Genomic DNA, 14,455 nt, shown 5'->3' with positions numbered 1-14,455 from the left:
CTTTTATTTAGTTTTCATCAAGGGGCGAAAGTTCTATGCGTTCGCGCAACAGGAAAACTTTTAAGTCAATGGATTAAATATATTATCCATGGATTACAAGATACTAATTTGTCTACAAAGACGAATATCTCAAGATCACGACTAAGAAATAGTCATTACTTGTTCTTTATTTAATTATTAATTGTAAACAAATCAATTCGGGACTTGGCACCATGGTCCCTTGAAATGTTGCGGTGACTGTGATCCATGGGTGATAATTGCAGAGTAACCCATGAGACTATGTCACAAAAGACTTAAGCTCCTAAAGGTGGGACTTAGGACAAGAGCCGTAAATCCTTACAAGATTTAAATGAGATACGACAAATCCTTCTGATGGATACACATGACAAGAATTTATCCCTTCCATACCAGAGACATCTAAAACCAAAAGAATAGCTGTTGGTCAGATTTGGTTGATTTCCCCAGATCGTCAAGTAATTAGGCTGCTGACTGAAGATTCTGAAACCAGATTTCCACGTTCCCACAGACAGCATAACAAATAATATTTATTTTTGACCCACAAAAAAGTGGAGTAACAAAAGAAAATAAAAGGAAAAGACATACAAAACAAACACATGCAAAACAATATCAATATAAAGAACTACAAATGCAAATCAGAACAATCGCACAAGCGGATGAAAAGGACCTAACCGCTTGCAGGCCTCATCTTTTAACTTGGCGTCCAACTCATTATATGACGTCAATATATCAGTTGCATTAAACATTCGAATAATCTTACGGTTTCTATACCAACGAGGCAAATACAAAAGATATTTACAATAACGGAAATACAAAACTCTAATATCCTGCATATCACTAGCATTAAAAAATGGGCGCAAACCTGATAGAAAAAGAATGGAATGGTCGCAGTATGTTGAATAGAGTTTAGCCAATGCCTTACGAAATGCAGACCCGTCCAAAGGCAACACTAAGAGCCTAGTTTTCACTTCCCACCAAGTTCACTTGAAATCCGACGTTTTCATCTGGCGATGTTAAGGGACCCCTTTCGTCATTAACCAGATGAAATAAAAAAACAAGTTTTTTAAACTGAGAGTAAGGAGCGACATTAAAACTTAAAAGGAACAGATATTGTTCGGTATATGAAAGGGGCTGTCCCCTCCTCAATGCCTCACTCTTTACGCTAAAGTTTTTTTTATTGTTTTAAAAAATAAAGTTTGTGAGAAATCAGACTTTGGCGTAAAGAGCGAGGCGTTGAGGAGGGGAAAGCCCCTTTCACATACGGAATAATTTCGGTTCATTTTAAGTTTTAATGTCGCTCCTTACTTTCAGTTAAAAAAAACTTATTTTTTTATTTAATTTCTGAACGTTTTTGAATTAATTCAGGTTTTGATTTTGGCTTACCGTACTTGAATAATTAAAACGAAATTTGCATATTAATTTTACTTTTTTGGCTAAATGGCTTTCTCGAAGGTAGTTTAATTTTATTTAAGAACGTTTTTATTAGTAATAAAAATACGTAACTTACGAATTAACTTACGCAACGAACTTCTATATTCGTATATTTTTATTACGTATATTAGGGGGTTTGCCCCCTAGTCAATACCTCGCTCTTTACGCTAAAGTTTGAATTTTTTCCAATTCTTTAAGAATGACCCCTTAATCATAAATGCCGTTTATTAGAATAATAGCTCTTATGAAAGTACTAAAAAAAAAACTTCAGCCTAAAGAGCGAGGTATTGACCAGGGGGCGAACCCAATCATATACGTAATAGTTTCTGTTCGTTTTAAGTTTTGATGTTGAAAAGTTTTCAATTGAAAAGTTTTTAAGTTGAAAACTTATTTTTTTTTTATTTAATGTCTGATCGTTTTTTTTAAGAATGCTGGGAAATTCGGCGCCCCTTTCATAGCAATGTCCCTTCCTCCATGGAAACTTCCTCCAGGGAAAGATCCTCCCACGTAACCCCGACCCCCTCCCCCACTACCAGAAAAGTTCCTCTGAAAAATTCTGTATACTTCCCAATAACCAATACTATATGTAAACATTGGGCAAAGTTCATAACTTGCATCCCTTCCCCCGGTGACAGTGGGGGATTAAGTCATCGTCAAAGACAAAGTTATTATATTTTTCGACCCTGCTGAACGAAATGGCTATCTCAAAATTTTGATCGGGTGACTTTGGGAAAAATATGAGCGTGGGAGGGGGCTTGCCCTCCATTTTTTGGTCACTAAAAAAAGGCACTAGAACTTTTAATTTACGTTCGAATGAGCCCTCTTGCGATATTCTAGGACCAATGGGTCGATACGATCACCCCTGAGGAAGTGATACGATCACCCCTAGTTGAAAGTGATTGGAGGGCAACTAATCCCCCTCCCACACCCACCCTCTCATTTGCACATTATGTTCAAAAACCAAATGTTGCCTTAAGATTAAATTAAAATGCACTGTGTTAATTCTAATTCCCAATAAGGCATCTCAGCAGTATCCCGGAACGACTGAGGGTATTATGTTCAAACTTTTGGGGTTACTTCTGCTCTTAAAATTTTACCAAATCAAAATAGCGTAAGTGTATCCAATCTATCAAAGAAAATAAACAGATTTTTTTGCGAAAGTTATCAAATTTTCTATTTCAGGTCAACTAGAGGAGGCCTGAAACTAAATTAAACACTACTATTTGTGTCCAGATTTTTAAAAGGGTGTATGTTGTTAAAAATTACTCAAAAATTTTCTCCAGCATATAAATAGCAGGCCATACAATAAAGTCTTAAAAAAACACAAAGATTTAACTATTATTTTCTTTTTGTCTGAAAAGACTATGTCAATATAAAACGAACAGAAATTAATTAAAAAACATTTTCCACAAAATAATTTTTTCAAAGAAAAGTAAAGAACTCCGTTAAAACAAAAATGAGCAAAAATCAAATAAAATGATCTACCAAGCATGAAACTACCACAAATCAGCTTCGATAAATAAATGAAACCCAAAACGAACAGAAACTACAATAAATAACCGCGTCAAACTCAAAACGAGCAGAAATTAACATGACTAGGGCTCAAAACCCCTATGCCTTCCCAAGGCCAGAACATAATTTGCACTTTACTGAAAAAAAAATACAAATGAATGTGCATTGTCAGTTTAAAATACATATACTGATATTTATTAATCAAAATATTAATATTATTTGATTTATTAAAGTTATAAAAGTAAAAACATTTATATTTTTTCAATGCACATTTATTTGTATTTAACTTATTTTGTGGAAAAAGTTGTTTTAATTAATTTAAAAAAGAAAAGAATAAACCAACGTAAACCGACACCAAATAAGAAATTAGCTACACAAGTTGCCAGAAAAGGATTCATCTGCATTCGAAGCAATGCTTGAAAAAGAAATACAGCAATATAACAATAAGTCAGAATATCAAATGTAAATCAATCACTCTGAGGGATGGCTTAATTTGAAACCGGTGAGTTACGAGGTGACAAGAGGACAAGAAAAGTAGCGCTAACAAAGCATCAGAGATGCTTACTCCATCTGCATCGGGGGTGGGCTGATATGTCAGATTAGGCAAAGTTTCAGTGATGCATCGGAGGTGCTTACTCCATCCTCATCAAAGATGGAGTGATGTATAAGGTTGGACAAAAATTTGTGCAACAATTCTATGACGAAAACAATAAGAATTCCACGTAGGAATGTCCTTTTATTAGACAGTGAAACGAAAATATAAAACAAAGACTCTAAATATTTGGATGACACAGTCGGTTATCATCATCAGTAGAATTACTGACTTATCAAAATTAAAACAAGACTTATCCCTACGTGGAATTCTTATTGTTTTCGTCATAGAAAAGGCAGTGTGGTCATGGAAAATAATAGTAATGTCGTATATATGGGGATGACAGACCAGCTTTAGAATCAGCAACACTTCATTTGCTATTAGAAGACTAAAATGATAAATTTAGCACCTGTAAATTTAGCATTTATTTTTAATTAGAAGAATATTCAACACAGTATTACAAGATTCAAGAACAGTTAGTGAACTTTCTAATTCTATGGATCGGTAACCTGCTTTGACCTGGAATTCTGAAGACACTTTTACCACCTTTACTCAACGCAGTATTAAAAAATTCAATAACAGTTAGTGAACTTTTTAAGTCATTGGACCGGCAACTTGCTTCGACCCCGAAGTGATTATTTTATTTATCAAAAAAGCAGTTTTTTTTAATTTTGATAAGTCAGTAATTCTACTGATGATGATAACCGACTGTGCCATCCAAATATTTAGAGTCTTTGTTTTATAGTTTAGTTTCACTGTCTAATAAAATTACATTCCTACGTGGACTTATTATTGATTTAGTCATAGAAAAGGCAGTTTGTTCATGGAAAATAATAGTAATGTCGGATCTATGGGTATGACAGACCAGCTTTAGAATCAGCAACATTTCATTTGCTATTAGAAGACTAAAATGATAAATTTATCACCTGTAAATTTAGAATTTATTTTTAATTAGAAGAATACTCAACACAGCATTACAAGATTCAAGAACAGTTAGTGAACTTTCTAAGTCTATGGACCGGTAACCTGCTTTGACCTGCAATTCTGAAGACACTTGTACCACCTTTACTCAACGCAGTATTAAAAAATTCAAGAACAGTTAGTGAACTTTTTAAGTCAATGGACCGGCAACTTGCTTCGACACCGAAGTGATTATTTTATTTATCAAAAAAGCAGTGTTTTTTAATTTTTATAAGTCAGTAATTCTACTGATGATGATAAACGACTGTGTCATCGAAATATTTAGAGTCTTTGTTTTATATTTTCGTTTCACTGTCTAATAAAAGGACTTATCCCTACGTGGAATTCTTATTGTTTTCGTCATAGAAAAGGCAGTGTGGTCATGGAGAATAATAGTAACAATTCAATGATGCATCAGAGATACTGACTCCATCCGCATCATAGATGGAGTGATGTACCAAATTAGACAAAATCTCATCGATGCATCAGAGATGCCTACTCCATCAGCATCAGAGATGGAGTAGCGCATCAGAATGGACAAAATATGTGGGCAAAATTTTAGTGATGCATCAGAGATGCTCTCGCCACCCTTTTCCACAAGAAAAGATTTTTTTCCTTTTTTCACCTTTTACCACAACTTGTGAAAATACCATCATTACGTGATGTAGGGGAGAGCATGTGCTAGTACGTAAGGGGCCTTTGGGCTTAGGCCGCAACAACCTTAAGTTATCTACATTTTTCTACGTTTTTTATTCGAATGCTCAATTATTGTTTTGCATTCATTGTCCTATTCATTCTTTGGATTGAAATATGTTTATTTTTATTTTTACCAACTCTATTTTTACTTTTCCTGTTAGAGGGTGGCTCCTGTAATTCCCACTTTTTTCTATCTAGTGTAGTCTCAGAGCTTAGTTTACCGAGAAATTGTTTCTAATTTATTCTACTTCCCCAAAACCTGTGAAACTAGTATCATTACAGTTATGTAGGAGATATCTTGTATTTAGGGCTAGGCTTGTACTTAAGGGGCCTTTAGGCTCAGGCCACCAAAACCCTCAAGATTTATACACATTTCACCATATTTTTTATTCGAATTTCCTATTGCTTTTACCGTTCATTGTCCCGTCTATTTTTTTATTGAAATATGTTTTCTTTCTCTTTTTACCCTCTTTTTGATTCTCGTGTTATTCTCACGTTTCATTCCCATGTCCACTATAGCAATTATTACTTTTATTTCTAGCGTGGAGAATTTATTTTTCACTTCAACGTTAATTCATTGTCAAACTATAACTTAGGATCCAGTGTTATATTCTGTTTCAAGAAAACAATGAAATAAAAGCAAAATAAGCTAGCAACACATATACAAATACAATACAAAATAAACCAACGTATTAATTTTTTTTTGTCGATTATCATTTCGATATTCCGATACTCGGAAGAACGCGGATGGAGGAGGGGGATGCGTAGCTGTGTTGGCCTCAGGCGGGTTGGTGCTGCAGTAATTTGTTAGTAGTAGTAGATATGTGCAGTAAGTCATACTGCACACCGTAAGAAAACTACTGTTATCATACTTGCAAATGAGCCCACCCTTCGTTCGGGGAAATCGGGTTGCCTCGTTCCTTAAAACATTGAACTTACTTTGACTTTAAATATAGGTAGTTTGGCATACTGCCATTTAAAATTGGATTGAATACGGATTTTGCTTTTATAATATGTTATAATATGAATTACAGAAAGGGGATTTAAAATACAAATCAAATAAGGAATGAAGGGGGGGGGGGAATATAAAAGCAACTTTTTTCTTACCAGTTTTGTTTCTCAAAATTTGAGCGCTATTTCCATCCGCATCAACAACTACAATAGCGTTTAATTCACTATCTCCCACATATATGCTGTCTCTATATATGGACATAGTTGACGGTTGCTTAACCAGTGGTATTTTCACTGTCTTTGTTTTGCCAGTTGACATCTCATAGTATTGAATTGTATGTGACTGGCCATTGACCCAATACAGCCTATCTGATTCAGGGTCAAAACACAAGCCTAGAACCATAAATGAAGATTTATAGCAGATTTAACGAAAATTGAGGCATGAAAAAAAAAACGACTAAACAATGATCTGAAAAAAGTTAAAGTTTCAGAAGCAAGTTACATAAATGTAACATACATATCAAAATAACATAAATAAAATGTAAACAATGTTTAAGAAGAAATATTTCTTACAGTAAAAATATAAAGAGTAAACTTTATTGAAAGTAATCTTTTTGAACTTAGATAATTTAAAAATGGTAAAATCACAAGCAAAATAAAGAAAACACTACTTATACTCTATCAGTTATCGTCCAAGAAAGGTACTACGAATTCGGCCAGAAAATGGCATATTTTCTGTATGAGACGCTGTATAAACAAAGGATTTCTCACTTCTGGCAGCATGCTAAACAATTCGAAGCAAGCTCTAATCAGAGCACTCCCTACATATGACCACCTTTTTTTTAATCCAAACCATTTGACCAGCATTTATAGCCACTCATCTAGGAAATGATATTAAAAAAGATACCATTCTGAGGGTGCTATTTTTTTTATCGACATTATAGACAGTACAGTACTGCCAGTTCACAGAATTTTCCACATAGAATAAATTAAAATAAATACCCCCAACTATCACAGAACGAAGAACAATGAACGTTATATTACTTTTGATGTACAGATGAGCATCTTAGGCAAATATCAAAATCGATGTATTATAAAATGCATAACAATATATTTATGCAAGTTTTTTTCATGTACTGAAGGTATCAGAAAAATTTCGAGACTTCCAGATGATTTCAAGATTCCAGCTATCTGTGCCCTATAAGCTTCCCCACCATATTTTGCTACACCATTCAAGGCGTGTAGTGTTCTAAGAGGCATCAAAGTACCAGTACTTTATTGAATACAGTGTATTCCTCAGTAAGGTACAAAATCAGTTCCGTCACCTTTTCAATAAGTGTAAGTAACTTTTAAATGAGCCCCATTTCACAGTAAATTTACAAATTCAGTGATGAAAATCAATATAATCTTTCCGACGTCAAACATTGGCTGAAATACTGAAAACTTTAAAATGTCAGGTCATGGTCTTTGCTCTGGCGTTACCCAGGCGTTAACGTCATTGCTTAACGTGCATTGCTCGTTATAGCTTAACGTCATTCAGATTTCACATCTCTTTGAATACAATTTTTTTATTTATTTATTTGATTAACTTATTTGATTAATGCTTAATCTTATTGATGATTTATCATTTTTGGTCATTGCTTATTAATACAGATTTCATAGTTATGATAGAACTTGCTGGCAATGTAAGGTTTTGTGAACTGTCAATATAACTTCAGCCCCCCACGCTTCATCAAAGAATCGGCATTGCACGTTATAGCTTAGCGTCATTCAGATTTCACATCTCTTTGAACACAATTTTTTATTTATTTATTTGATTAATGCTTAATGCTTATTGATGATTTATCATTTTTGGTGATTGCTTATTAATACAGATTTCATAGTTATGATAGAACTTGCTGGCAATGTAAGATTTTGTGAACTACCAATTTAACTTCAGCCCCTCACGCTTCATCAAAGAATCGGCATTGCACGTTATAGCTTAGCGTCATTCAAATTTCACATCTCTTTGAATACAATTTTTTATTTATTTATTTTATTAACTTATTTGATTAATGCTTAATCTTATTGATGATTTATCATTTTTGGTTATTGCTTATTAATAAAGATATCATAGTTATGATAGAACTTGCTGGCAATGTAAGGTTTTGTGAACTGCCAATATAACTTCAGCCCCCCACGCTTCATCAAAGAATCGGCATTGCACGTTATAGCTTAGCGTCATTCAGATGTCACATCTCTTTTAATACAATTTTTTATTTATTTATTTGATTAACTTATTTGATTAATGCTTAATCTTATTGATGATTTATCATTTTTGGTCATTGCTTATTAATAAAGATATCATAGTTATGATAGAACTTGCTGGCAATGTAAGGTTTTGTGAACTGTCAATATAACTTCAGCCCCCCGCGCTTCATCAAAGAATCGGCATTGCACGTTATAGCTTAGCGTCATTCAGATGTCACATCACTTTGAATACAATTTTTTATTTATTTATTTGATTAACTTATTTGATTAATGCTTAATCTTATTGATGATTTATCATTTCTGGTCATTGCTTATTAATAAAGATATCATAGTTATGATAGAACTTGCTGGCAATGTAAGGTTTTGTGAACTGCCAATATAACTTCAGCCCCCCACGCTTCATCAAAGAATCGGCATTGCACGTTATAGCTTAGCGTCATTCAGATTTCACATCTCTTTGAATACAATTTTTTTTATTTATTTATTTGATTAACTTATTTGATTAATGCTTAATCTTATTGATGATTTATCATTTTTGGTCATTGCTTATTAATAAAGATATCATAGTTATGATAGAACTTGCTGGCAATGTAAGGTTTTGTGAACTGCCAATATAAGTTCAGCCCCCCACGCTTCATCAAAGAATCGGCATTGCACGTTATAGCTTAGCGTCATTCAGATTTCACATCTCTTTGAATACAATTTTTTTATTTATTTATTTGATTAACTTATTTGATTAATGATTAATCTTATTGATGATTTATCATTTTTGGTCATTGCTTATTAATACAGATATCATAGTTATGATAGAACTTGCTGGCAATGTAAGGTTTTGTGAACTGTCAATATAACTTCAGCCCCCGCGCTTCATCAAAGAATCGGCATTGCACGTTATAGCTTAACGTCATTCAGATTTCACATCTCTTTGAATATATTTATTTATTTGATTAACTTATTTGATTAATGCTTAATCTTATTGATGATTTATCATTTTTGGTCATTGCTTATTAATAAAGATATCATAGTTATGATAGAACTTTCTGGCAATTTAAGGTTTTGTGAACTGCCGATATAACTTCAGCCCCCCGCGCTTCATCAAAGAATCGGCATTGCACATTATAGCTTAGCGTCATTCAGATTTCACATCTCTTTGAATACAATTTTTTTATTTATTTATTTGATTAACTTATTTGATTAATGCTTAATCTTATTGATGATTTATCATTTTTGGTCATTGCTTATTAATAAAGATATCATAGTTATGATAGAACTTGCTGGCAATGTAAGGTTTTGTGAACTGCCAATATCAGCCCCCCACGCTTCATCAAAGAATCGGCATTGCACGTTATAGCTTAGCGTCATTCAAATTTCACATCTCTTTGAATACAATTTTTTTATTTATTTATTTCATTAACTTATTTGATTAATGCTTAATCTTTTTGATGATTTATCATTTCTGGTAATTGTTTATTAATAAAGATATCATAGTTATGATAGAACTTGCTGGCAATGTAAGATTTTGTGAACTGCCAATATAACTTCAGCCCCCCACGCTTCATCAAAGAATCGGCATTGCACGTTATAGCTTAGCGTCATTCAGATTTCACATCTCTTTGAACACAATTTTTTATTTATTTATTTCATCAATGCTTAATCTTATTGATGATTTATCATTTCTGGTTATTGTTTATTAATAAAGATATCATAGTTATCATAGAACTTGCTGGCCATGTAAGGTTTTGCGAACTACCAATTTAACTTCAGCCCCCCACTCTTCCTCAAAGAATCGCCATTGCACGTTATAGCTTAGCGTCATTCAAATGTCACATCACTTTTAATACAATTTTTTATTTATGTATTTCATCAATGCTTAATGTTATTGATGATTTATCATTTCTGGTCATTGTTTATTAATAAAGATATCATAGTTATCATATAACTTGCTGGCCATGTAAGGTTTTGCGAACTACCTATTTAACTTCAGCCCCTCGCGCTTCCTCAAAGAATCGCCATTGCACGTTATAGCTTAGCGTCATTCAAATGTCACATCACTTTTAACACAATTTTTTATTTATTTCTTTGATCAAATTATTTGATTAATGATTAATCTTCTTGATGATTTATCATTTCTGGTTATTGCTTATTAATAAATATATCATAGTTATGATAGAACTTGCTGGCCATGTAAGATTTTGTGAACTGCCAATATAACTTCAGCCCCCCACGCTTCATCAAAGAATCGGCATTGCACGTTATAGCTTAGCGTCATTCAGATTTCACATCTCTTTGAATACATTTTTTTTATTTATTTATTTGATTAACTTATTTGATTAATGCCTAATCTTATTGATGATTTATCATTTCTGGTCATTGCTTATTAATAAATATATCATAGTTATGATATAACTTGCTGGAAATGTAAGGTTTTGAGAACTGACAATTTAACTTCAGCCCCTCGCTCTTCATCAAAGAATCGGCATTGCACGTTATAGCTTATCGTCATTCAGATGTCACATCACTTTTAATACAATTTTTTATTTATGTCTTTCATCAAATTATATGCTAAATGATTAATGTAATTGATGTTTTATCATTTTTGGTCATTGTTTATTAATAAAGATATCATAGTTATGATAGAACTTGCTGGCAATGTAAGGTTTTGTGAACTGAAAATATCAGCCCCCCACGCTTCATCAAAGAATCGGCATTGCACATTATAGCTTAACGTCATTCAGATTTCACATCTCTTTGAATACAATTTTTTTTATTTATTTATTTGATTAACTTATTTGATTAATGCTTAATCTTATTGATGATTTATCATTTTTGGTCATTGCTTATTAATAAAGATATCATAGTTATGATAGAACTTGCTGGCAATGTTTTAATTATCAATTAAAACAATTATCGAAACGAGAACTTGATCTTTTCTTTCTAATTATAATTTAAATACATATAATGAAGAAAAGCACACGAGAAAGGTAAATTTACTAGACCTAAACCATGTGCTGAAAGATAAACGTTTTCAGAGATCACAAGTTGTAAAAGAAATATATTTTTTAAAATATATCCTTGGTAATTCACTTAATACAAATGATTTCCAACAAATTATATCAATATTTAAAAATTCTTTTCAACATATTTTAAGATTATCTAAGCAAAAACTAAACCAAAAAAATTTTTGCAGTTAAAACGTGAAAAGGAAAAACAGAAACTATCAATGCATAAGCCTAAATATGTCCCAGGTCCTGGGGTGATTAATTTAAGCAAAAAGGAGTTAACCAAAGAACAAAAGGAAATCCTTGAAAGAGGTATAAATTTTGGACCACATCCTAAAAATTTACCGATAGAGTAAATTATTTCAAAGATTGAAACAGGGATCTACAAGTTTCCAAAAGATATATCTAATGTATATTAGGGCAGAAGAATGTTTTTGAATATTTTAAAAGATTTTTTTAGTTATCTAGAAAAAGCTAAGAACAAAGAGTTTAAATTTTTTAAAGATTTAAAAAAAGATGATAATCTAAAAATACAGAACTAAGATAAGAGAACTAAACTAGTACTCATAGAAAAAGATGATTATGAGATTAAAATAGAAACAATTATAAGTGATACTTCAACATATATAAAAATTAACTCGGACACAACTAATTTGTATGCTAAAAGATTAAGAAAAGATTTATAAGATCTTAAAACAAATGGAAGTATCACACCCCAGATGTATCACAAGTTCTTTCCAAGGGGATCAGTTAGCCCTAGAATATATTGTTTGCCAAAAATACATAAAACAGGCATCCCCTTAAGACCTATTGTTTCAACAACAAATTCACCAACTGTAAAAATCAAGAAATGGGCAGCAATGACACTTAAACCATTATTATATGTCCAAAATTCGTATATAAGAAACTCGAAATTTTTAAAAGACAAACTTATAAGTGTAGAAATATCAGAAGAATCTAGATTGTTCAGTTTCGATATAAAATCCATGTATACGTATACTCCTTTTGATAAATCGTTTATTATTTTATCCAAAAAAAATGAGGAACGAAAAAATGAGATAGAAGAATTAACTTCGGGACTTGAACTGGAAACTATATTAAATTTAGTAAAAATAACTAGCAGATATACTAACTATTTCAAGTTTAGAGATAATTTTTACCATCAAATTAGGGGTGTAGCAATGGGAGGGCCTTTAAGTCCGTTGTTAGCAAACAGTTATGTAGAGTATGTTGAAAATTTAGCTATAGAAACATATTTTTTAAAACCTAAATTTTGGTGCAGATATATGGATGATATTTTAATTATTTGGAATTACAGGGAATCAGAAATTGAAAGTTTCTTGGAACATTTAAATAATTTGGGAGGAGAGTTAAATTTTACAATTGAAAAGGAAACAGAGAATAAGTTACCGGTTCTAGATATTTTGATCCATAGAAATAATAATGAACTAGCATTTTCAATTTACCGTAAACCGACTAGTAACAACCGTTATTTGTCTTTCACATCAAATCACCCGATCCAAGTAAAATGGGGTGTGGTTATTTCTTTAGTGGATAGGGTATTAAAATTAGCATCACCAGGATACATAAGAAATGAACTAATTTTTATTAAGGATATTCTAATAGGTAATGGCTCTCCGGAAAAAATGATTTCTCAAATAATTGAAAAGAGGAAAAAAAGTTGACGGAGCCAAAAATATTAGAAGAAGATGGGTCAAATCAAGAAACAAATTACATAACTTTTCCTTTTGTACCAATTTTATCACAAAAATTAAGAAGAGAATTAAAAAAACATAATATAAATACAGCATTTAAATCAGGACATAATATAAGCTCGTTGTTAAATAAAGGGAAAGACAAGATACCGAGAAATTTGCAAAAGGGAGTATACAAAATTCCATGTTCTTGTGGAAAATTTTATGTGGGTAGAACGCAACAAACTTTAGAAAATAGGCTAGAACAACAAAAGAATGCAATAGATTACGCTCTAAAACAAAACAAAACACCAGAAACGTTTGAGTCAGCGGTTGCAGAACACCTTTATAATTTTCCTCATCACAGTATTTTATTTGATCAAACAAAAATAGTAGATACGTCTGTAGGACTTTTACAAAGCTTCAGGGAAATTATAGAAATAAAAAAGATAATATATGGGGGTACTAGTATCAATAGAGATAAAGGGGAATTTGGGATCAATTCAATTTATAATAGTTTAATTAAAATGCAGGCAAGATATTCAACCAATACTGATTTTAATAATATTTCTGAAACGAAAGATGACCTTGCGAACAAAGGTCAGAATGGGTTAAATGATGAGAAAAGTAAACGAACTGCAGCTAAGCTTGCAACAAAACGAATCCATTCAATTTATAATTCATAAAATGGTTGATGAACTTGTGAAATTTAATTAAGGGTTATGGACCGGGGGTTAGTTGACCTTTTATTGTTTTGGTCTAAGTATAAATATATTCTTCATTTTTGATAGATTTCAATTTATATACTGGGAGGAGGCGAGTAGAATCAATATAGACATTCAGTACATGGAAGTGTTTATTTAATATATTTCCATTTATATACTGAGAGGAGGCCAGTTGAAAGACATTCAGTGCATGGAAGTGTTTAATTAATATGTGAGTTTTGTTCTTATTTATTTACATTTTTCTTTCGTTTTTGCTTTTTGTTCTCTTTATGTGGTTAGTATGTTTTATTGTAATGTAATTTAAGTTGTTTTTTTTTTTGGTTTTTTTTTTTTTTTTTTTTTTTCCGTTGAGAAAGGCTCCCGGATGTGGGGCCGAAATATTCGGAGCTTTTGTGCATAATTAATTGTTTTGTAGTTCACTGCTTGTTAGAAAATTAAAACCCGTTTTTCGTGTTTAAAAAATTTTTTTTTGGCAATGTAAGGTTTTGTGAACTGCCAATATAAGTTCAGCCCCCCACGCTTCATCAAAGAATCGGCATTGCACGTTATAGCTTAACGTCATTCAGATTTCACATCTCTTTGAATACAATTTTTTTATTTATTTATTTGATTAACTTATTTGATTAA

At 32.0% G+C, this 14,455-nt stretch overlaps 1 protein-coding gene across 1 annotated transcript in view; it reads right to left on the bottom strand.

The window, feature by feature from the left end:
* Positions 1-14,455, bottom strand: part of LOC148945710 (low-density lipoprotein receptor-related protein 1-like) — a 57,632-nt gene that overhangs the window by 35,614 nt on the left and 7,563 nt on the right. Inside the window, exon 2 of the mRNA XM_089098252.1 lies at positions 6,317-6,553. Within this exon, the coding sequence (XP_088954378.1) occupies positions 6,317-6,553 (237 nt within the window). The remainder of the gene's footprint in view (positions 1-6,316; positions 6,554-14,455) is intronic.

Source organism: Artemia sp. Qi Xiang Cuo, chromosome 12 (assembly GCF_049724085.1).
Source record: "Artemia sp. Qi Xiang Cuo chromosome 12, ASM4972408v1, whole genome shotgun sequence".
NCBI lineage: Eukaryota > Metazoa > Arthropoda > Branchiopoda > Anostraca > Artemiidae > Artemia > Artemia sp. Qi Xiang Cuo.
Note: the sequence above shows the minus strand (reverse complement) of the source record. Positions and strands in the feature narration are given on the sequence as shown.